Here is a 23449-nt window from a genome sequence, read left to right as displayed (position 1 = left end):
CTGCGAAGTATCGCTACGAAAGGTGTTCCGAGTCCGTACCAGAGAGCTGAACGTCAGCGATTTTACTGGATGTGTACAGAAACATTTAATCAATACTTAATAAAAAATATTTAATCCAAATGAACTAATGTCTACCAGGGGGTTTAGATACAGTAGCCACAAAATTAGCATTCATTGATATAACTCTGTTGAAATCCCACTCGAAAACACACACAACATAAATATTATGTTCAGCACTTCATATTACAGGGCTGAAAACGTGCGAACTCAGAAGGCTGAGGATCGTTTCAGAGTCTTGGAGCATGCCATAAAGGAGCCCAATCCTTGGTACACTGCTGTTTTTACACAAAATAAAATAACAGATGTAGTGGAGCCACCGTGGTATCTATCTTACCGGCACACACTTTTACCTACAGAAAATTCTTATGCCTTAGAGTAGGCATCCTAGCTCATCTTAGCAGCATGAGTAACTCTTGTAAACTTGCTCCCTCCCTTTGTTCTTTTTTAAATAAAATATTGATCTCATGGCTTACTAAACTTTCAGGTAGAAAGTAGAAGATCATTTTTTAAAGAAGTTTTCATTAAGTGTATGTAAACAGTAACAATTAATGTAAACATAATGTTCTTGCTCCTGAGATACCCACACTACATTTTTGTCTTTTCTTATTTGTACACTCATTCACCATATTCCATCTGTTCACCCATCTATAGTTCTGTAACTGTCCAGTAGATTATCAAGCACGTTTTCTTTCATTTTAAATAGTAATGTACCCTAAATCTCCTTAAGGCCAGAAAGTCCATAAAGCATTCCTATAATCATTTTCATTATTCAGGATTTCACTGGATATTTGTTTTCATCGAAAACTGGATTAATCACATAAATCATGAATTATTAATCCCCTCTCTGACCAAATGTTGCAGAAAAGCTAAGGAATCTGTTATGAGGATTAAATTAGAAATGCAGGTGCTGGGGCCTGTGCTGATCTTCAACCCCTTCAATGCCCTTCAACCCCAAAGTACATTTGAAATATGTCAGCACATCCTTTTTCTTCTAAAAAATGATACAGTTGTCCCAAGTCCATATGGTTTCCCCTGGCACCATGTGCATCAAAACATTTTTCTTCCAAAGTGGGGAACTTTCGTTGCTTCTGGATCTCAGCATGTCCTCCACCTTCCAAAGAAACATCTTCTCTGTGCCGAATAAGAATTCTTTTCCATGTTAATCTTCTTATCCTGAAAGCAATTGGGAAAATATTAATCTACCTAAAAAATAAAGACTGTCCTAGGAAATACTGTGGGATAACTGCTATCATGAAACTCAATAAATTCTGTTTGTGTACACAGATTGACAGAGATAATGGTTGATGAGCTGGTGATAGAAATACAATTCACATGCAAACACTCTCATAAGGAGAAGCTTGGTTCTTTAATATCTCCTCAGGACTGAAAAACTTTAATGCTATTCCTCACAAAATAATTAATGAGGATGTGGTTTCCATTTCAGGGCTCACTTCTGCCTTCCCTGTGCTAAGAATTCTCACACAGTCTTAGCTGATACAATCAAATTACAATGCTTATTTAGTCTGCACCACCCAGAAGGATGAACAATGGGAGCAGAATTAAACATAAATGTGAAGTGATGTAACAGCACACATATCTGTAACACAACTGGGATACTGCAGTCCACCTCTATAAAAGTGAAACACAGAGGAAAACAGAACAGAAATAAATGTGCACCATGCAGTACTGGTTTCTTTGACTGCTGCAACCAACAGTACAGTGGATATTCAATTATACATGCATTATTATAAACACAAATACTCTGCAGATCTTCACAGCTTGGCAGGTGGTTGGATTTCCCACCTTCTGGCCACATGTACAACATGACAAAATGTGATATTCTAACTACTAATGGTATTTGAGTACAAAGAACAACTAACCTTGACCAGAACTCTTCGCAACTACTTTGTAAACCTTCTACACAAACAACACCTGGTTTCCCTGGCATGCAAAATCCTGACAGAGAAAGTTCCTTGGCCCAGTCAACAATATTCTTTCTTTTTTGCTTGTTGTAAATGTGATGACTGTAGATCCACAATCGAGTGAACGTGGTGACTTCTGACTGCGTGGCATCTGAGGCTGCCATTGAGGAGGATGAAAGATCTTTATCAATGTAAGCAGCTGCATGGTCTTTAACCCATTCCCTTGCACTCAGCACGCAGGGCTCGCCACTGAAGTTTTGCATCAAATACATTTTTAGATCAGAGTTCAGGAGAATCTGCTGAGAGCGGCTTAATAACGATGACCTAAAGAAAAACAGTGATGCATATAAAGATATATGTGTTCACAATTTAGCATGTTTTTGAAAACACGGAACAATAGAATCCTTAGGTTTGGAAGAGACATCCAAGATCAAGCCCAACCTTTGACCAATGATCACCTTGTCAACCAAACCAGTGTGCACCAAGTACCTCCAGGGAGGCAACTCCAGCACCTCCCTGGGCAGCTCCTTCCAATGACTGACCACCCATTCCACAAAGCAATTCTTCCTGATGTCCAACCTGAACCTCCCCTGGCACAGAGGCCATTTCCTCTCATCCTGACACTGGTTCCCTGGGAAAAGAGGCCAATCTCCACCTGGATACGGCCTCCCTTCAGGTAGCTGTAGAGTGATAAGGTCCCCCCTGAGTCTCCCTAAGCAACCCCAGCTCCCTCAGCTGCTCCCCGTAGGGCTTGTGTTCCAGACCCTTTCCCAGCTTCATAACTTTTCAAAAGTTTTCCTTCAAGCTGCCAGGAAAATCAGGCATAGTTAGATAACACGCACTATTGATATTGATAATACGCACTTGCTATTGATATTTAACTCATATGAGCTGTAAAAACATCTTAATTAGTATTCAGTTGGTGTGCTAACTCTTGAATTCACAAACAGCACTTCCAGGCTGTGAAAGAAAATCCAGAAAAAGGTACTTGAAAAGTAAGTATGGTGGCTGAACTAATCTCCTTTAATACACAAGTCTACTTCTTTAAACAGAAATTAAAGAATCAGAAGACTGGAAGAAACAGTGTTGTGACAAGGGAAGAATAAGACTTTTGACTCTCTTTTACCCCTTTTGTTAGTCTTTAAGCTTTATCAAAACAGACACGTCTTTCTTCTTGACCATCAGACCTATGAACAGCATCTGCATGTAACCCTTCTGTACAGGTGATGGCTCCTTCACACTTTTTTCCTTTCCCTCACTTATTTGCTGAGCACGCCAGAGAAATAGTAAGCTTGTATATTTGATTTTTCTTCAGTAGTGCTGCCAACCTGGCGTAACTCAGCAGTAAAAAAAAAGGACTGCATTCTCTGATCATAGCCATATTTGTGCAACACACTCTAACTTATAAATGTTTTTATTAGCAGTCGTACCTCACAGTAATTTCAGGGAGAACAGTCGGATATTGAAATGGTAAAGCACAGGCCATAGAGAATTCCACCTAAAAACAAATGATCAAACGTTTACTTCACATAAGCCATTAAGTCCCCAAAAGTAACACAATATTTTTGTTTAAAAATGGTGTTTACAATACCATAGAGGCATTAGGCACCTCTGTCTTTACATTCAGTATAAACTGAACTTTTGAAGATGGCACCTCCGCAGACTCATTTTCAACATAGTGTTTCAGTTCAGCTAGAGCCAGTTGGTCTGTCACAGCAAACTCTTCCTCATAAGGAAACATGCTAGACAGTAAATCTAACTCTGAAATTTGTATCTCTGCTTCTTCTCGGTTGGCCATTTCTGTTGATCCCTGAGCAAAGAAAAAAGAAAATCAGGGAAGACAAAGCTCATTAACTACTCCTATGCAAATCATGTTACAGAATAACAGAATATGCTGTGTTAGAAGGAACTCACAAGGATCATGGAGTCGGACTTCTGGCTCTGCACAGGACAATCACAAATCACACCGTGTGCCTGAAAAGCATTGTCCAAACGCTTCTTGAGTTCTGCCAGGCCGGGACAGTGACCACTTTCCCAGGGAGACTGTTCAGCTCCCAACCACCACCTAGGGGGAAGAACCTTTTTTTTTTAAATATCCAACCTTAAACCTCCCCTGACACAGCTTCATATCCTGCCCTCGGGTGCTGTCACTGGTCGCCAGAGAGTGCCTGCCCCTCTACTTCCCCTGACGAGGAAGGTGAAGGCTCAATGGATATTAATAGTAATGAACAAGCCCCGCGGCCCTCAGAGAAAAGAGGAGGGAAAAGCGAGCCGCTGTGGCGTCTGCGCATGCGCGTTGACGTCCTGCGCCCCACCCCCGGTCACGGCCCCACAATGCAGCGCGTGGGAAGCGCGCATGGCAGTCGGTGACCGCCGCCGGTGATTGAGGTGAGAGGTCTGTCCCGTCTGGCGGAGTCATGCGCCACCAAGTTGCTCGCCCCGCCGCACCGGAAGGTGAGGGACAGGAGCCCTCCGGGGCCGCCGCCGCGCTCCTACCGCCGCGGCCACTCTCCTCCCAGTCCGGGACTCGCTCCGCCGGTGCGCTGCAGCCGCCGCTCTGGCGGGGAGGTGCCGGGCTCCCGATTGGCTGTGGCAGCTGTCAGTCATGGCGCGGTCCAATCGGAAGCCAGCGAGGCCGGGTCACGGGGGCGGCCCAGGCCCGGGCCCGTCCGGGGTTCACCTGCTGCCCGGGGAGGGACGGGAGGTGCGGGCTGGCGGCGGCGTGAGGCGCGCTGCCCTCCGCTCCCCGGGGGTTCCCCGAGCGGGGCTCTGCGTTTTTTTTTTTTTTTTCAGGCTGTCAGGCAAACGCAGGTGCGCGTTTGGTCGTTTACAGACCGCTCTGTCTTATTGTAAAAGGAAGATATAAAATTCTTAAGTCGTTTCGGCTGTGCATTTCCTCGTGAGGGCTGTGGCCTGGAAAGGCTGGTGTAGAGCCTGTCGGACAAGTCTGCCCAGGCACAGCGTGGCTTAAATTAACAGCCTCACGTGTTGATGCCGTCCTGCCTTCCCGGCAGAAACAAGGACAATTTGGAAAGGATTTCGTTAATTAAAAGTTGCTCATACAAGATCAAGCGCTGCAGCTTTTTGCAAAAAAACGTGCTGTAGAGGAAGGTTGTTGGATCAACAGTTACCTTTTTTCTGAACAAGCTGAACGCTGAGTTGCAAAAGTTGGTAATTCTGCTGTCGATGAAGTGACTGCCAGGCAGCCGTCACCAACTGGGTGCTGCTCTGAGAGCATGCTCATGCGAACATGCTCGTGTTTGTAAAATGGCTTTTCATACAGAATGTCCTCTGTGAGTATCATGCCTAAAGCTCTCCCCGGCTTTGTTTTTCTCTCTGATTCTCTTAGTGCGGGCCTATTTTTTTGTCCGTGGCAGCTCCAAGCAGCCAGTTGTGCTCTGGAACTGGTGTGCTGCCAAGTACGAGCAAAGAAATGGATTTGGAAAGATGAATTGATATAGATTTAGTGCTGGTTGTGCTTACATGAAGGGTGAACAGCAGAGTTAAGCTAGCCTGCAAAGATTGCAGAGACTTGATTTTGAACCCTTTTAGCTTCCTTGTTTTTATTGTACAACATTCGTTGACTTTTAGGTTTACCTGAGATCTTTGAATGACCTTTTGTCAGGTAAGGTACAGAAGCAACCTACTAGAAACCAAAAGTGTTCTAGCTCATGTGTAGTAGCCACCTGTCTGAAGCCAAGCACTTAGCTTAGGACTCTGTAGTAGTAGATCACTCTTGTTGAAAGGGGTCCACAGGTATAGTATATAACACACCCATCTGAATTATTTGCTTGTTGTGTGGGGAAGGTAAAGATAAATCTTCCCCAGTAAACGTAAATCTTCTCCAGTAAAGAAATTGAAAAATCAGACTTCTCATTGTCTGTATATTTTCAGATGTGTTAAAAGTACTTTACATGTGTCAGACTTCATCAAAGACACGAGGAATTCGCAGTAAACAAAATGAAGAGATTGAAAATGCTCCAAGATTTAATTAGGACAAAACCAATTCTTTTTCGTAAAATCCCTATGGTGTTTGTTAAAGTCCTTAAGGTTTATAGGATTTTTTGATACTGAAGTTTCCAATCTTGTTATTTTCTGCAATGCTTTTGATTTAACATTTTAAATAATTTGGGTTTTGTAATTTGCACAGTGCCCTTGTCTGTACAACAGTTATAATTTTTTTCATGTTGAAATGTAATTAATATTTTGTTCTGAAAATGTCACGTTAAAGCAAGTTAATTCTCCTCAAGGGACAGCTTGGCTATAGAAATAACTTGTGTAGCAATGAACAAGGAAAACTAAAACTGCTTTCTGATCTTACTGTTTTTCTTTGTTAGGTCACTGTTCCCTTTAGGAACAATTACAGACAACAAAGATGGGGAAGAAACGCATCAAAGGCAAAACTGCACAGTCTGATGAGTCTCCAGATATACCGAGTATGTTTCCTGGGAGAAGTCTGTGGACTTAATATTTATTTTAACCTCAAAGAAGGCTTGAAAACTGATGAACATTAAAAGGCCTTCACACTAGCCACTGGCTTTAAAGTCTCATTTACAAAATCTGGATTTTTAATTGAAACTCAAGTCTAGCAAGAAATATTGTTGTCGTGACTTTTCTAAGTATGCTAGAAAATAATAATCCTGTCTTGAAAACTGAGATTAGTTTCTGGTTTTTCAGGAAACTCAAGCCCATAGTTCTTTATTGATACAGATTGTGTAAAATTACTCAGAATATAAAGGGTTTGTGGAGTCAGCTGCCAAGCTTAAATTGCATTTTCCTAATGAAAAGTTTGTTGCAGCAGATTCTTGCTTTAGCAGTAAAAACTGTGACTAAAATAAATTTGTGAAGCAGTTTGCCTTTATTCTAGCAGCTAATTTGGTATTTAATGTGGAAACTGCAGCTCTCATAGTGTATTTTGGTTAAAACCTTTTTGTTCTTCTGTTCCTAATAGTTCCTAATCCCACATAGTAAGTTTTATTCTCCTAGCTCCACTGGATCTCACCTGTGCTGTTCTGCTGGTTTTTTTTTTTGTTTTTTTTTTTTTTGTCTTGTTTACCCTGGTTATTGTAGCTTTTGTTTTTACTGGTGTTGTGTTGCATTCTCTTCTACCACCTTATCTTCCAGTCACAAATTGTGTCTTTCTCATCTTTTTTTGTTGATCCCAGCTGGGGAAGTGAGTTGAACTAGATTAATATAGTTGGGAGAGAGAGCACTTAGAGTTTGAGGAGGATTAGTGGGATGGTGTGGTGGTTTGTATAAATTTCCTGATAAAATAATTAATTTCCTGTTTAAGTCCACTCTGCTTTGTTATCCTGGTTGTTCTGGGCTTCTTGTGTTAGCTTCTGTCTCTAATGGATGCCTTTTTTAACTGCTTTTGTCTGGTTTGGCTCTTGGGGGTGTTTGGGCTTTTTTGTTTCCTGAAGGCAGGGTCAATGTCTACTGTAAGTGTTCCTCTTTTTCTCCTGCAAAGAGATCAGTTATGTTCTACCTGCTGCTGGCATCTCATTTTTTTTGCCTGTAAATAGGTTATCTTACTATGCCAAAGACTTGTAAAGCTACAAATGAAACTAAGACTGATCATGGTGAATAATTCCACTGTAACAGGAGCTGCCATTATATAGATTTTTTTTTTGTTTGTTTTTTAAATTACAGTTTTTAGGTTGTAGATGAAGCGTATGTATTTCAGAAAGGCTAGCATTTGCACTTTGATAAAATACTGCAATCTTGGACAGGAACAGACCTGTAGGTGCAAAAACTAGCACCAATTTCAGTTTATGCCAATAGAAGTTTGTGATCTTGAGGCTGTATTCTTTCTTGAGCAAAGATGGATTCAGAGCTGTCACATTATCTTGAGCAATAAAAAATTCTCAAAGTGAAGTCTAGGATGCAACAACAGTACACCCAGATTTTGAATGGTGGTAACAAAAGGTTTCTTTCTGATATTCTGATTAATTGTCAGTGTTTCTTTGGCTCTAGAAAGACTATCCTAGTTTCTGGATTGCTGCTTGTGTCTTCAATGCTTGCATTTGTTAGCCTACCTACATCTTTCTTGTCCTTTTTAATTTGTAGAACCTGTGTGCAAGCATATTCGTAAAGGACTGGACCAAGGGCATGTGAGAAAGGCACTGCAGAATGTGGAATGGCGTGTTTGTCAGGACTGCAAGGCAGACAGTAAGACACAAGAGAAGGCTGAGGAGGAGGAGGAGGAGACTGAAGGCACTTCGATATGGTTATGCCTAAAATGTGGCCATAGGGTATCTCTTTTGTTGTTAATTTGTCTTAATACCTTTCAGTGTCTCGTAATACAGCGGAACAAGAGAGTTTCTAATTAAACTCTTATATTCCCTCCTTTTTAAAGATGGTGGTACCTAGATGACTTTATATACTGTAGAGTGTGATTTAAAAATGTCAAATGAAGTACTTGGAAGATGGCACAGAGGCATTTAGCAGGCTTAAGGCTAAAACAGTATCTTGAGGGCTGGTTTTCCTGGAAAGTTTGAATCATTTTGCTGAGAAAATTGAAATGCACCTAATCTGTGATTTTTTTGTTTGTTTTTTGCAAGATCTTAATGCTCATGTTAGTTCGTGAAATTTAGAAATCTGCATGCTGAAGAGGTTTTGGGTCTGTTTCATTCTTTCAGTTGTTCAGACTGGAATTTGTTCATTACATGTTCAGTCCCATAACAGCTTTATTCCGCACCCAGTAAATTATCCATCTGCAGAAACAAGTATTTTGAAATTGATAGCCATCTGTTGGTCCCAATTAGTTGAACCTAATTGAACAGTTTTGATTGTAATACTTTGTTTTTACTCTGACTTTATGTTTCATTGACAGTCAAATGGATTTTGTGACACTTGTGGTTATCAATATTGTAGGGCTGTGACAGAAGTTCTCCAGACCAGCATGCTTTAAAGCATTATAAAACACCAAGATCAGATCCCCACTCTTTGGTTCTCAGTTTGGACAACTGGAGTGTGTGGTGAGTTTGTCAGGCAGCACAAGACAGAGCTGGAGGGCAACTGAGGCTGGAATATTATTTGTCCTTTCTTTGTGAATTCTGAGGTTTTTCTCTAGGCAGATATTAAAGTATTTCCAAACATGTAATTTCCAGCAGTCTTTGCTGAGATTTGCAGAGTAAGTGTTATTTTCTTGTAAAACATATGAGTAGAAAATTTTCATAATTAAGGTTTAACTTGACCAACTAGTAGATGTGGTTGACTTCATATTTTACTGCTTTTACTCGGTCAGAATACTGACACATGGAAACAAATGTTGATCTGTAGCTCTAAATCTTAAGTTTTGACCTTGAGAGAAGGTTCTTTCTGATGTACACTTAGTGACAACCTAACTTTTATCTCCTCGGTAAAAGGATTTTTTAATACCACATATAGACAGGAAGTACAACTAGAATTATGTGATGCTACTGGACCAAGTAATACAAAATCCATGTCCCTGGTAGTTTTTGCTTCTCTCAAAAGTAATTATACCATTATATATATATATAAAAGGGGGAACCCTAATTTTCTAATCTGTGCTATATAGAAATACTGTACTTGACCATAAAGAATTTTTGTTTTGCTTAGTAACATGGTTTTGCAACTTAGTATCTGTCATTATGTTCATTTTATATAACTATTTATTTGATCATACTTGGAACTTATGTGTAATGATCACTACTTTAATGAATTCTAGAATGGAAATGGGCATAATTAGTAATATTATTAGTAATGAACTAGTGAACTTTTCTTTGTGAATTTAGATTAGTGTTAAAATTGTGGGTTTGAAGTGCTCTATTTTCCCTGTCTTTTAATCAAAATATTTGCAAATGAGAGGAAGCTGTCAAAGTAAGATGTTTTGGCTTTGTTCTAGAATTTCTTGATTGTACAAACTTGCCCAAGAAATTATTCAAAGGTTGATGTATTGGCTATACATTAGTTATAAATCAAACCCACAGTCAAGAACTATATTTCACAGTGGGCCTAGTAGAAAAATTCTGATTAAAACTGGTTTTGCCTTTATTAGTTACATGAATGTGTGACCAAATCTCGCTGTGGTATGCGTGCACATGTGGCTCAAATTTGATATAAATAATACCTATCAAGTGTTTAAAGACATGTTTTGGAGAAGAAAGAGTTCTAGGAATTCACTAAGTTCTGCTCTTATGGGTTTACAAGTGCTGTTATAATAATTTTCGCTGCTGGTCAAACAGCCATCACTAACAAAACATTTTCCAATCCCTTGATTCTTTCAAGGTTGCTACAATTTTTTTTTGACAGGAAGAAGGTTATGGTGTGAAAATAAACCATGGAAGTAACTATCCTTTGTTATTGCAGGAGTGAGAATGTCTATTTTTATGATTGACCAGATAGACAATAGATAAACAATCAGGGATCCAAAAGCTGAGCCAATTTTTTTAATGAGATATGAGGAAATGTGATGACTATAGCTAATGCCAAGGATGCTAGAGATTTGGGGAAACACTTGGCTGCAGACCTCTGCTTTTAATATCAGAAAATTGAGTCTGACTTACTATAATCCTGAAGTCTGCCTAAGAACTGTAATTGGTGTTTTCCCAAATGCAGAAGTATCAGTACCTTTTGCTTCTTCAAAGAATTGATTGGGTGGAACTACAAAATTGGTACATATAAAACTCCTTCAGAAACAAAAACTCCTTCAGAACAAAAACACTGTTTTTGTTCTGTCAGGGTTTTACCCTTCTGAAGTCTTTATGACTGCAGCTTCTCCCACAATTTTCTCTAAAGCAGGTTATTAAATACAATTAAGTATTTGCTTGGCTAGAATATTCAAAATATTTTTCCATGCTGTAATATGTATAAGTCATTTCCTTTTGGTCTTGGTATCTTTGTTTCTCAATTTTTGGCAAAATTTTCCAAGCTTTTCTTTTTCTTGCAGCAGGAAGCACATATTTTATAAGTCTAATTTATACTTGTAAATTGCAACTGTCAGTCACCAAAATAATTTACTAAAGATAACTTTTAAGTGTTTTATTTTTGTGCTAAGTAGATTGAATTCTTCTCTAAGATTTGCAAATCTTACACTAAACCTTGTAATTTTATAACTTTGTGTAATGAAATAAGTAAATAGTTTAGGATTTTTTAATAATAGAAAAAAAATAGGATTAATTGTTTTCTTTTGGGGGCGGCGGAGACAGGTGCTACCCATGTGATAATGAAGTTCCTTATAAAACTTCAACACTTTTGGGCCAGACTGTGGATTTTGTTAGAAAACAAGTTGGTATTGACTCATTACATGCAGGTAAGTAATTACAGTATAGATAAAGTAAATTAGAACATCTCCTAAGTGTTGGAGACAGTACTGTAATTTCAGAATTTACACTAAATTAGATTTAGCACTTTATCGTGAAGAGGAAAACTAATTTCTCCCTTTTTTATCTTCTTTGTCACAATTCTGATAGCATAATTAACATCAGGATTTTGCTCAACATCCCCTCAACTTTTACAGACAAGACACAAAAGAATAGGAAGGAAAAAAGGCGATTTTACTGTGACTGTTTTAAAAATGTGACATTCAGTTTTTCTGTGAATAGGCATTTGACTTGCAGTACTTAGGGTGCTGTGTTTATTCATCAGTGTTGCTCAGTCTGTCTTGAGATCTAAAGAAAAATTGCTTAAGGATAATTTGATTTGATTTTTTTTAAAGTCTTTTTGTGGGTATTTGTGAATGTATCAGGAATGACTAAATCTCCAGCTGATGCAGCACATACCCTAATGGAAGGAGTAGTATATAGAGGTTTTGTCACTGACTGGGTCTGTACATTTAGTATAGGCAGCTGCAGTGCTCTTAGAACTCTGAAGTACTGTTTTCAGCCTGCAGTCTGTCTGAAAAATACAATTATTTAAAAGAGAACAAACCCAGCAAAAAAACCCTAGTTTCCATAATGGCAAAACTGGTTTGGTACAAGGCATTTCCACTAGAAAAATTGGAAGAATTTGCATCTGAAAATAAATGGTATAATAAATGACTGTCAGAAATTCCAACACTTGATTGAAATCACAGGCCCTGTGGGAAATGGAACACAAACATGCAGCAATGCCACGTGGATGTCTCTGAATTCAATTTTTTCAGAAAGCAGCTGAGGTTTTCCCACAGGGAGCAGAGGTTTTTTGAGCGGTCAGTCTTTCCCAGACACACAGTTGAACTTCATATCAGTTGCCAAAATTTTCTTCTTGGGTTTGAACTGGAAAACCAGTGAATACCTGGGTGCAGTTGTTGCTTGTCTAATGTGTTCTGTATGTTGTTGTCCATCTGTTTCTTGTCCTAAGATTGTATTGTCTGTTTTTCTTGCTTTCTCTGAACTTTTTTTACTTGACTTTAAAGTTAGTATTAGCTCTCAGCCCTATTTACCAGAAACCCAATCAATAGCTGACTGCCAAATTGGCAGAACCAGTGTGGGTGTTATTTTGGAAGCTGCCTGGAACTCCCTTACAGCTTTATTAAACAGGCCATTGAAATTTTCAGCAATACACCGAAATAATTTTGGGAAAAAGTATTTTTAACTAGTCTTGAAGACTGTAAACCTTCAGTATCATCTGTTTAAGTACATGAAATGAATGAGAATGCTTTGATAGTGGGAGCCTTGGATGTTGTAGAAAGCCCTCACGTAGATGATTTTGACAGGAATAAAATTAGAGGTAACACTTGAAGAATTTCAGAGGATGTTTGCATGAATGGCTTGTGGGCCAAGAGATGTTTAATTTGCTGGCTGATTTGAAATGGCATTTCAGGGGGTTCATGATTCGTTGTTTTTGTTGTTTTGTTCTGTTTGCTTTTTAACTTCTGTTACCTAGACTATTTAAGAACCTAAACCAGTTGCTTTATATTTAAAAATTCAAGAATTAATTATCACATATATAAGTTCTAAACATCATAGATTGCTGCTGGCTGTAATAATCTTTCCTAGCCTATACCTTATAACTATGTTAATATGTGGTATGTTCTTACTATTTCAGCAGAAAAACAAGAGAACAAAAAAGTTGAAAATAAAAAAGTAGAAAAAGACAGCAAAAATGAGCAAGAAAAAGAAGATTCACAAAAAGAAGAAAATTCTCATTCAACTGCTAATGGAGAAGTCACTGTGAAAGGACTTAGTAACTTGGGGAATACATGTTTCTTTAATGCAGTGATGCAGGTACAGGACTTGCTGTTGTTTTTAGAAAAACTTTGAATAGGAAAAAAAGCCACAAACAAAATGAAAACCCACCCACAACAACCCTGCCCCCAGCATTTTACAGTGACACAATTAGAACGTGATTTTTTTAATCTGCCAGGAATGATGGCTACTTTCCAAAAATAGTGTGTTGGCCTAGGGAAATACGAAGAAATGGAGCTGCAGGTTGGGACTTGCTCTGAGGGGAAATACAATAAACTGCCTTGTCCTTGAGGGGCAGTGTTTTTCACTGGCATTAAATAAGCATGCCAATTTCTGGTTATTTTTTTAAAATATGAAATAGTCTGACACATCACCCTTGTGACTTCCTAGACTATAAGAGATTAGTACTTAAAAACCATGGGCATTTATTGAAATACAAATGTGTCTCTCAGCAACAGGAAATCAAAACTAAATATTGGATGAAAAAACCAGGATGAGCATGTTGCAGGCATTGCCCTCTTGTGTGATTTGTTCAGCTAAGAAGTGTAGAATAAACTTGTTCTTTCATGTGTATTGAAACTGACGTGATCTTGTGCTCTTTGGCTTTTGATACTGAAGCTTTACTCCACCAGAATTCCCACTGTTCTTGCAGATTTTCATAAGTGGAGTTCAGCTGCCCTTCCTGTTGTCCCCATTTTCCAATCTCTTTCTGTCTTTTATGTTCTGCAGAATTTATCACAAACTCCAGTCCTGAGAGAGCTGCTTAAAGAAGCTAAAATGCCTGGCACAACAATTAAAATTGAGTCACCTGAGCTATGCACGGTAATATGCTTTGACCTCTGTAGTGTTTGTCCTCACCTTCCAGTCTGTTAAGGCAATAAGCAATATTTATCTGTCAATTTAAAGCTGTTCCTGCTAAATACTAACAAGACTAGGATGTAAAATCAGCAGGAGCTTCACCACTGATTTCCATAAAGCTGCTTCTGAAGTCAGTGGAGGTATCAGAGTGTAAGTGATTCAGTACTCTGTTGTAGAAGTGGTGCTTGCATTATGATGATGTTATTTAAAGGAAGAAAATGTGTAACTCTTGCTATAGTGCTACTTGTATAAATGCAAAACAGGAAATTAGAGGATGTCTGTAGCACTTACTTAAATAACACACCTGTCATTAGAGTCAGAGATTTGGACAGCAAAGAAAATGCACCATAACCTTTTTAAAGAAATTGGTTTTTTTTTTCCTAGTAAAGGTGAGAAATCCAGACTTTGAACTAAGTAATAAGTAACTGAGTTTTGCTATTGTTTCATGATAAACCACACGCTGTTTTTGTCAGGTTAACTTATTGCCATTTTTGAATTTTGTGTATTCTATTTGACAATAGTGTTTTCCGGAACTGAAAAGGAAAAACTTACTGCAAAAGAATCTGCCACTGAATTAAGGCAAAACAGCTCTGTTGCTTTTCTTTCAAACAGGAACCTCAGCTAATAAAACTAGATCAGCCAGGTCCTTTAACACTAGCCATGCATCAGTTTGTGACAGAAATGCAAGAGACAAAAAAAGGGGTAGTGACTCCTAAGGAACTTTTTGCTCAGGTTTGTAAAAAGTGAGTATCTGTACAATTGCACGTTATAGTGAGTATGAAAGAATTTGCTGTTTTAAGACTGTCAGTTTTTCCTTTTTTTTATCTCTAGCTCAAAACATAGCATATATAATCTGTAGAATACTTAACAATATTTGAAAGAAGAGCAAAATACAAATGAACAGAAGTAAAACAAAAGATACTCAGTGACATACTGAGTATCTGGCATCACATTTTTAGAATATGTAGACGCTTGTTGCTTTTATATACATACATTCTGGGGATTTTGTCCATTTGTGTTTGGTGTGAGTCATCTTTGCCTCATCTCTGAGTTCAGTTATACTTTGCAATTTCATTTCACAGAGCAATACGGTTCAAAGGTTATCAGCAGCAAGACAGTCATGAATTGCTTCGTTATTTACTTGATGGAATGAGAGCAGAAGAAATCCAGGTGAGTGCTAAAGTCATAGTTGTGCATACATTTCTTCTTCATACCCCAGACCCAGACTCTTTCTTCAGCTGAGGGGAGAAAGAATGTACTTTCTGAGCTGTATCACCTCTGTAGCGTGGTTGTGCTGTCCACAAGAACTCACTTGAAGCATTTGAGCAAAGAGAAGCCACAGAACAAGTGGGTTTGGAGTATGTGTAGTCACCCTAAAGAAATGTCCTTAGGTCTTCATTTTGGAAACACGCGTGTAGAAATTCCAGGGAGATTTTTTGCCGGTTTTAATTTGAGCATGTGTTTCATCCTTTCTTACATACTAATTGGAATATTATGGTTGCAACTTCTTAGTTGATTTTTTTTTTTTGGTGATATCTACAGGAATTTTTATGTGGTTCTACAGTATTTGTGTTGTTTGTATTGATTCTCTTAACTGGTGAACATCATACTTTTTCCTCCACCTGAAACACATCATAAAATGAAGTAGCTAACTGAATTAGTTTAGGAAATTTTACAGAGTATATTTGTTTTGAAAATTTCAGCAAATAAGTGTTGGAATACTAAAGGCGCTGAGTGACTCTAACAAACAAAATGAAGAAGAACTTAAAAAGAAAATTAAAGGTAAAATAAATTATCACAGCATTAGTAACTTGTAAAATCTCTTTTGTTGAAGAATATAAAGTAACATTAATAGTATCAACTAAAAGATACATGTTTACTTGTATAACTTTTTGCCACCTCTTGAGTATGTGTGTATCTAGAATAAGAGGCTCAATAGTTTTAGACTATATTTAAATGTCTTGCTGGACTTGGTGACATTTCCGTCTTAACAGGAAAAGAGAGTTCATTCTGTAGACATCATACATTAAAATATGTTTGGGCAATGATTAATCATTTAAACATGTAAGAAATTAAAATACTAGTATGTGAATATAATTTATGCAGCCACTAATAGTCCATTGTTACTTGACAGTAGTATAAAAAAAATCCAGACGATGAACAGAAGAATTTTTAAACTTTTCAACATGACTTAGGAGTTGAGCTGCCAGTTTAAATTCAGACTGTGTTACTCTGAAATTACAACTTGAGGAAAATGGTTTTGTTTGTCAGACAAATGTTGGTGCTTGTTTTTAAGTTCAGATAGTTGTTTCAGTCTTGAGAGAAAACAGGAATTCTTACTGAGATGCATTACTTCTGAGAAAATAGGGAAATGATTTTGAGCAGGAAAAGTGGTAGAGGTATGATTTAACCAAGCTGTGTTTGGGGAATGTGTTTTCGCCCCTATTCTTTTGATACACAAAAGATTCTTAATTTAAGAGTCTTGCTGTACTTGCTATCCTGAGGAAACCAAAACAGGCCAACATGTTCCATCATACACCTTGCATGTTTTATTCTTTTTTATTCATTATGCCGTAATGGAATTGGTTGCCAGTGTACTGTATGTAATTTTTTTAGCTTTACTTTTTGATTTATCAGAATATGAAAAGAAAAAGGGAATACAAAGTTTTGTAGATCGAATCTTTGGTGGAGAATTAACCAGCACAATTATGTGTGAAGAATGCAGAACTGTAAGTAAACTGCCTGCTCTGAATAACCTAGTGTCATGTCCTGTAATCTGCAGGAGAAACCCACAGTGAATGTCTATAGAAATAAGACTTGACTAGCTGCATGCTTTTCAAAAAGGAGCATGATTTGGCTGGAATCTTTCTTCCCTTGTGTTTTAAAGTTAATCTTTCAGTTCCTTTCAAAAGCCTTCCAGAAAAAGAGATCCAGCAACAGCAAGCTGCCTCTGCCATAATTCCCGCCTAGTTTCCCAGTGAACACCTTCCACTGGTACAGATCATAGAGCAAATGAATCGTTATGGGGCCCTTTCCTTTTTCATTCAGGGGATTACATTTTTCCCTTTCCCACAATGAAAAGACCGTGGGTTTGCCAGAAAAACAGTTAAGAATGCACTACTGGGATAATATATCCTGAGAATGAAGTAACTGAGTGTATTAGCAAATGGGCTAGTTGAATATCATGATAGATTACAGCTATGAGTCTCTTAGGTCCTAAGGTGCAGTCTCACTAGATAACTGAAATTCATAAAAGTGTGTCCTGTTCGTTTCTGTGGTAGTGTATCTGCTGGATTTTTTTGGTCATTGGGAACTATTTGTGGAGATGAATGAGCTGTGTTTTACAGCTGTGTGCACAAGTAAAAGCAGGCTTTGAATGCAAACACACCTATTGACAGCAAGCCAGCTACTTCCAAACAAAATTAAATTGGACTCTTGATTATTCATTTAAAGGTATCCTTGGTCCATGAGTCCTTCCTTGATTTGTCGCTTCCCGTACTAGATGTTCAGGTAAGAAACAGTTCATAAGTGCTTTTCAGCTTTTTTGTTTCTTTGTTTATACAAAAATACTTATTATACAGTCATTAGGAAGAGCATTTGAGCTTCTTTCTAGAAGTCTCTGTAGCAAGTCAAAATTGCACAGAAAGATAGAGAATAAGATTTTTAATGAGAGTCATTCCTGTAGGTTGTGGCTCATGAATTGTCTCTGGAAAAATCACACAGGTTGGTTGAGTTCTTTGGGGGTCTGTTTTCACTTTTTTTATCCATTTCCCTACACCAAGTCCAATAACACTTCTAATACTCAGGTTATGGAATAAACTTAAGAAATGTTGTTAGGGTAGTATGTGAATACTTTTTGACCAACCTCCAGACACTCAAAGTACTTGATTTGCTTCGTGTTTTGTATTTATAATCTGTATATGTAATATTTCAGATTTTTTGTGTAGCACTGCTTACTCATAAATATTGGAATGGAACCCCCAGAGTCAAGGGGGTCATGACTTCTGCCACAAACAAGTTTCATTTTAGCAGAAGCAAACAAATTCTGTGGCAGGCAGTTCAACTGAAAATGTCTCTGCTTGTGTTAAACATTGCTCTTCGATGCATTTAATGAGATCTGTCAGAAGCAAAGGTGATGTTACCCCTTTACAAGTTTAGAATTTGGCCCTCGATAGCTTTACTTTTCTTTCGGCTTCATTCTGTTTCATATGGACTCTTTGGTGTGAGACACTCCTGCCATTAACATCAGGGTGTGAATTAGTTGTATGTTACATCATTAAAATGTTGCTTTTGACCTGAAAACTGTGGTAATATCTCTATTTCTGTGGCTGTTCTGTGGTTTTTTGGCTTTTGTAGAAAGTGAAAATTACAAAGAGAGAAAGCATTAAAAAAAACAAAGAAAAGGAATCTGAAGATGAAGAGGACAAAATCAATGACCATTACCTTAAGCAGAAATATGAACCCCCTGGTATGAGTAAACACCTTCAGAAAAAAATGAAGAAACAGACCAAAAAACAAGCCAAGGTTGGTTTGGATTTGTATTTCAGTTTGTGCTTGCTATTTCTGTTAAAATAAATTATTTTTTTGTTTCCTTAGTTTACATGAAGGAGGAGACAGCTTAGAATTTCTTCTCCTTCAAATGTACAACTGCAAAGACCAATTATACCCATGTCTTTGCTGTTAAGATGTTCTCTTGAGCATTGCTGTGTAGGAATAATATAATAATATCCAGTAGAATTTGTTGCCTCTCTGAAGTAGCTTTAATTTGTATCAGGCTGTTTTCCAGTCATTGATTGCAAGAATATTCACAAAACTTTAGAATACAGACATAAGAAAGATTGGGAAGATAGCGAGGGCATCATTAGCTGCATTTTGATGACACCGTGTAATAAGGAGCAGTGGGAACTACATCTGAGTGAGGATAAATTCAGCATGAGTGGAACTGATCACCTCTGGTCATTAAATTACAGATTATTTTTCCCCCTCCTGCTTTGTGCATCTATGGCATGCAACAAACATTCTGATAAAGAAGTGGTAAGAAATGCTAAATATAATTTATACTTACTTTGGTTTTTGTACTTTTGTTTATTATGTATTCAAATGTGCAGAGCCAACGCCAGCAGCAAAAGCTTCAAGGAAAGGTGCCTCACTTGACATATCTCTGCACAATGGAACAGCCAGAGAGAGATGTCGAGTACAACCAAGAATCAGATACTGAAATGAGCTCTGAAACTCCTGATAAGAAGCAAGAAGAGGAATCATCACATGATTGTGAAGATCACTGCTTAACTCAAAAAGACTTGAGTATACAGGGAAATAGTTCAGAAATTCAGAGCAGGCATGAAAATGCAGGGAAGCCAGAACAAGAGTTCGAAGAAAAGGAGTCTGTCACGGATCTCTCTATGGAAGGCTTAGATTCTCCTGTGAAGTTTGTCAATGGCCTTGATGACCTGTCTTTGAAAGAGGAGGATGATGACAACGAAGATGAGGAAGAGCTTGCTACGGACTTTTCAAAACTCCACTTGAATGCCAGTGAATCTGACACAAGTACCTTGGATGGCCTTCAGCCTGATGCTAACAAGACATGCGAAGTATCTACCGATGACCCCGAAACGGCATTTTGTACTCTGGCAAACAGGGAAGAGCTGAACCCTCAGGAAGATTCAATCCATCATTGTTTGTATCAATTTACCCGTAACGAAACACTTACCGAGACCAATAAACTACTGTGTGACGTGTGTACACAAAGGCATTGTGGACCAAAGAACAACATAAAAAGTATGACAGACGTTTTAAAGAGAAAACTTTAAATATATCCCTGTCTGCTTCTTGAATAGGTAAAGGGTGGGGGGATTATCCCTAAAGTGGTATTTGCATAACCTTTGTCTACTTTCATTCATCATATTAAAGGGGAATGCTCAGCTTCTCGGTTCTTGTAGTAGATGACATTGTAACAGTTTAAACAGTAAAAATAAATTTCATGCTGTAACATTTGTTTTGATATAAAACACTTGTTTTAATCCTTGCTGATTTTTCTTTTCTCCAGGTGAAAAGAAGTATGTTTATACTAATGCCAAAAAGCAGATGCTCATCTCTCTAGCTCCTCCAATTTTAACCCTTCACTTAAAGAGGTTTCAGCACGTAAGTAGCAGGCCGATACATGTACAAAGCTTCAGGTTAATGCATATATATGTGTATATATGCATATAGTACTAGCTTAACTTGAAAACATGCTAGCATTACTTTTATTTTCTATAAAACTAGTTTGGTTTTTTCCCCAAACTTCAGAAGGCATTAGTGTGCAGCATTGTGTTTTGTGGTTTTTGAGGCACTGAGGTGTGTTTTCCTGAAAGAATATTCCCTTAACTAACTGGAAAACACTGTTTTGCGAGTGTATTTGCAACATATTCCCTCACTATTCTTACTGTTTACTGTATTAAGCAGAATCTTAGCATTAATGTTTTCCTTCTATTACAGCTCTTCATGGGCTCATACATTACCATAGGTATAGGTAAATGGGATCCCTTACAAGTAACAAATAAGTAAAAGTTGGCAGAAGTGGAAAAGAAAGGATTCTGAGCCTTGTGGGGAGAAGGAAGTATGAAAGGAAAGCAAAGCAAAGTAACTTAAGTTTTATTTACAGACACTGAAGTCACTTACCTCTTTATTCCCAAGTTGTAGAAAAATTTTTAACTCAGGGCTTCAGCTTTTCAGGCGAGAAGGAGGAAAGGGAGTACTACCTCTTCTAAATATAAACCTGTTTGGTGTTTTGGTCAATATACTTGAAAAATAAGGGAGGCAACTTTAATTAGATGAAAACCAATTTCATATAGAAAACGGAAATGTGTAGCCTGTTCCAAGAAGAAAATAACATATATGAAGAAAATAACATTTATTATCATCTCCTTTTGTTTTTCCAGTTCGATACTGGACGATTATTTGATTAAGGTGGGAGCACAATTTCCATCAGTTCAGATGTTCTAAGATCAGATCCTCAGGCATGTTACAGTATCTGAAAAGCAAGAGTTGTCCTTTATAGTTACTGAAGTGCATTAGAGCTGATTCTTTTTCCACTTCTGCAACCATTACATTAATGTATGAGTGAGCTGAAGAGCCATCTTAACTTGTGCTCCAGTTCAGCATGTGGGGGCAAGGAAATAATGCTGGAATACTGGACATCAGAGAAAAATTTAAAATTTGCTTTTTCTCAGTTTTGTGTAATGTAAAACTAATTTGTATTGTTGAAACTTTAATCTGAAACAGTTAGTAACTAAACATGGTTTTATTATGATCCATTTTAACATTATGGGGTTTTCCCTCTATTTTGGTTGTTTAAGGCTGGATTTAATCTGCAGAAGGTTAACAGGCATATCAAGTTCCCAGAGGTGATAGACTTGGCTCCTTTCTGTACAGCTAAATGTAAAGTAAGTGGGAAAACAATCAGATTCTCCTTTTCCATGATTTAACGTGCTTTCACAACAAAGCTGCTTAGCAAAGTCCTTGTAGAACGCTTGTTAAGCCTGTTACTTTGTGTGGTAACTTGTATTTCGCTGCTCATAACTGTAGTGCTTGCATGCATCTCTAATGATCAGCTTCCATTTCATCAGCAAAAAAATCAAAGAGTTTACATTCTTCAAAACCCAGCACTTGGCTGACATGGCTAAACTTGTGTTTTTCTAGAATGTGGCTGAAGGGAATACAAAGGTCTTGTACTCTCTCTATGGAGTTGTTGAACACAGCGGAACAATGAGGTCTGGGCACTACACTGCCTATGTTAAAATGAGAGCTATGAACAACCACCTCTCTGATCTTGTCCTTCGAGGACAATCTCAAGGTAAATCATTAGAAATATTTTACAGATTATTTCTTACAGAATCACGAAATTGTTTGGGTTGGAAGGGGCCTTGAAGATCACGTAGTTTCAACCTCCTGCCATGGCAGTAAGTTCTCTGAGGGCAGTGAAGCTGGTGAAATCCTACAAGGAGCTGGCCAAGGGAGCTGGGAGGGCTCAGCCTGGAGAAAAGGAGGCTCAGGGGAGATCTTACCACTCTCCAGAATTGCCTGAAAGGAGGGTGTAATGAGGTGGAGGTTCGAATCTGCTCCCAGGCATACCGGTGAAAGGATGAGAGGAAATGGCCTCAAGCTGTGCCAAGGGAGGTTCAGCTTGGACATTAGGGACAAATGAAGACAAAATGGTAATTAAGCATTGGAAGGGGATGCCCAAGGATGTGGTGACATCCCCATCCCTGGAGGTGTTCAGGGAACAACTGGATGCAGCTCTCAGTGCTCTGGTCCAGTTGACAAGGAAATGATCAGTCACAGGTTGGACTCGATCTTGGAGGTCTTTTCCAACTCAATGATTCTCTGATTGTACTCTATGATTCTTACTGAAGAACAATAATAGGACTGATTGCTTCAATTCATTGTACTAACTTTTACTCTGAAATTTGTCCTTTTCACAGCTTCAGAAACTGAGCCAGTCAAAGGTCAGTGGTTCCACATCAGTGATACCCATGTACAACCTGTCTCTGTGTCCAAAGTGCTGAGCTCCCAAGCCTATCTTCTGTTCTATGAGAGGCTGCTCTAACTCATCAGAAGAGCCTTCTTGTGTGTGCAGCCACCTTCTTCGGAGGTCTGAGAAGGCAGACTTGCAAATCATGTTGTTAACATGTTGGAGCTACTGTTATAGCAGGAATTCACTTTATGTATTTTAGACACAGACAAGCAGTTAACTTATACTTTTTCCAGTGTTTCCACTACTTTTCAATAAAAGGTTTTTTTCAAAATTACAGTTTTGTGGTTTTGTTGAGTAATTTTGGTGTTGATATAAATCTTGGTCAGCAGCTTTTTCGCTTTAGAGCAACCAGCCCTACTTTTGAATTGTAGTTAATCTTGGCTATAATGTGTTCCTGTGTCTTTCTTAGACCTGGGTTCAAATCATAAGAAGCAGTTTCTTCCTACACAGCTCAAGAGCCTACGCCTCTCAAACCAAAAGTGAAAAGAGAGCTGAAGCTGCAGTTATGTCCAGTAGAGGAGCCCTCAAGCTTGTAAATGCTCCAGGAATTCTTTTGCTGGTGCTCTGGCAAGGCCGAGCACTTGGTGCACTCTCACTCCAGGCAGTCCCGTGTAGCCTTTCCCACAGCAGGCATAAGACCAATAGTCCTGCACTGACTTGTAACTTTGACGTTCTCCACAAGCTTCATGTTGGCTTTCGTGTGAATAAAATCTTGGCTCTGCCATGCTAGAGCAGCAGCTGCTTACATTCAGTGCATTTTTCACAGCAGCCTTACTAAGAAAATGGGTATCTTGTTCTTGTAACCCTTAGAGCCAGTGGCAGCAGCCCTCATGCAGCTGACTACAGCAGTATGCCAATCCTTCTGAAAACTTGCTGAGTTTATTTTTCAGCCTCACCAACAACTGACTATAAAGCCAGCATTAGTAGAGGTGTTGTATGGCAGCCTTATTTAGACATAAGAT

General features: G+C 38.4%; 2 protein-coding genes across 10 annotated transcripts; one reads left to right on the top strand and one right to left on the bottom strand.

Moving 5' to 3' along the window:
• Positions 1-107: 107 nt before the first annotated feature.
• Positions 108-4319, bottom strand: RWDD2B (RWD domain containing 2B). The gene is made up of 6 exons (XM_062515403.1): positions 4084-4319; positions 3897-3956; positions 3574-3792; positions 3413-3480; positions 1941-2306; positions 108-1233 (listed from the first exon to the last, which is right to left on the bottom strand). Exons 1-6 carry the CDS (start codon positions 4108-4110, stop codon positions 996-998), a joined length of 978 nt encoding a protein of 325 aa, XP_062371387.1. The 5' UTR covers positions 4111-4319; the 3' UTR covers positions 108-995.
• Positions 4318-22761, top strand: USP16 (ubiquitin specific peptidase 16). Of its 9 annotated transcripts, none has more exons than XM_062515399.1 (18): positions 4318-4436; positions 6320-6418; positions 8052-8236; positions 8859-8962; positions 11156-11259; positions 12978-13153; positions 13844-13936; positions 14585-14715; positions 15055-15142; positions 15676-15754; positions 16610-16701; positions 17426-17482; positions 18329-18496; positions 19081-19750; positions 20019-20113; positions 21310-21396; positions 21653-21806; positions 22435-22761. In XM_062515399.1, the coding sequence occupies exons 2-18, from the start codon at positions 6358-6360 to the stop codon at positions 22557-22559; spliced, it is 2469 nt and encodes an 822-aa protein (XP_062371383.1). In that variant the 5' UTR covers positions 4318-4436; positions 6320-6357; the 3' UTR covers positions 22560-22761. The 9 variants fall into 9 exon arrangements, with proteins under 9 accessions (XP_062371383.1, XP_062371380.1, XP_062371381.1 ...); XM_062515396.1 differs by having other exon boundaries at positions 14561-14715; XM_062515397.1 differs by having other exon boundaries at positions 12975-13153.
• The last annotated feature ends 688 nt before the right edge of the window (positions 22762-23449 follow it).

This window comes from Cinclus cinclus, chromosome 2 (assembly GCF_963662255.1).
Source record: "Cinclus cinclus chromosome 2, bCinCin1.1, whole genome shotgun sequence".
In the NCBI taxonomy this organism is placed as follows: domain Eukaryota; kingdom Metazoa; phylum Chordata; class Aves; order Passeriformes; family Cinclidae; genus Cinclus; species Cinclus cinclus.
This window is presented reverse-complemented; position numbering and strand designations above follow the sequence as displayed.

Bases quoted from the DNA above. Each gene is read 5' to 3' on its own strand.
- USP16 (XM_062515393.1), top strand. From the start codon at position 6,358: ATGGGGAAGAAACGCATCAAAGGCAAAACTGCACAGTCTGATGAGTCT. The intron at 15,143-15,675 runs GTGAGTGCTAAA...TGAAAATTTCAG, and splicing joins TGAGAGCAGAAGAAATCCAG to CAAATAAGTGTTGGAATACT. The intron at 17,483-18,328 runs GTAAGAAACAGT...TGGCTTTTGTAG, and splicing joins TTCCCGTACTAGATGTTCAG to AAAGTGAAAATTACAAAGAG.
- RWDD2B (XM_062515403.1), bottom strand. From the start codon at position 4,110: ATGAAGCTGTGTCAGGGGAGGTTTAAG. The intron at 3,957-4,083 runs GTTGGATATTTA...AATGCTTTTCAG, and splicing joins TGTGTCAGGGGAGGTTTAAG to GCACACGGTGTGATTTGTGA. The intron at 3,481-3,573 runs GTATTGTAAACA...ATTTGTTTTTAG, and splicing joins AGGTGCCTAATGCCTCTATG to GTGGAATTCTCTATGGCCTG.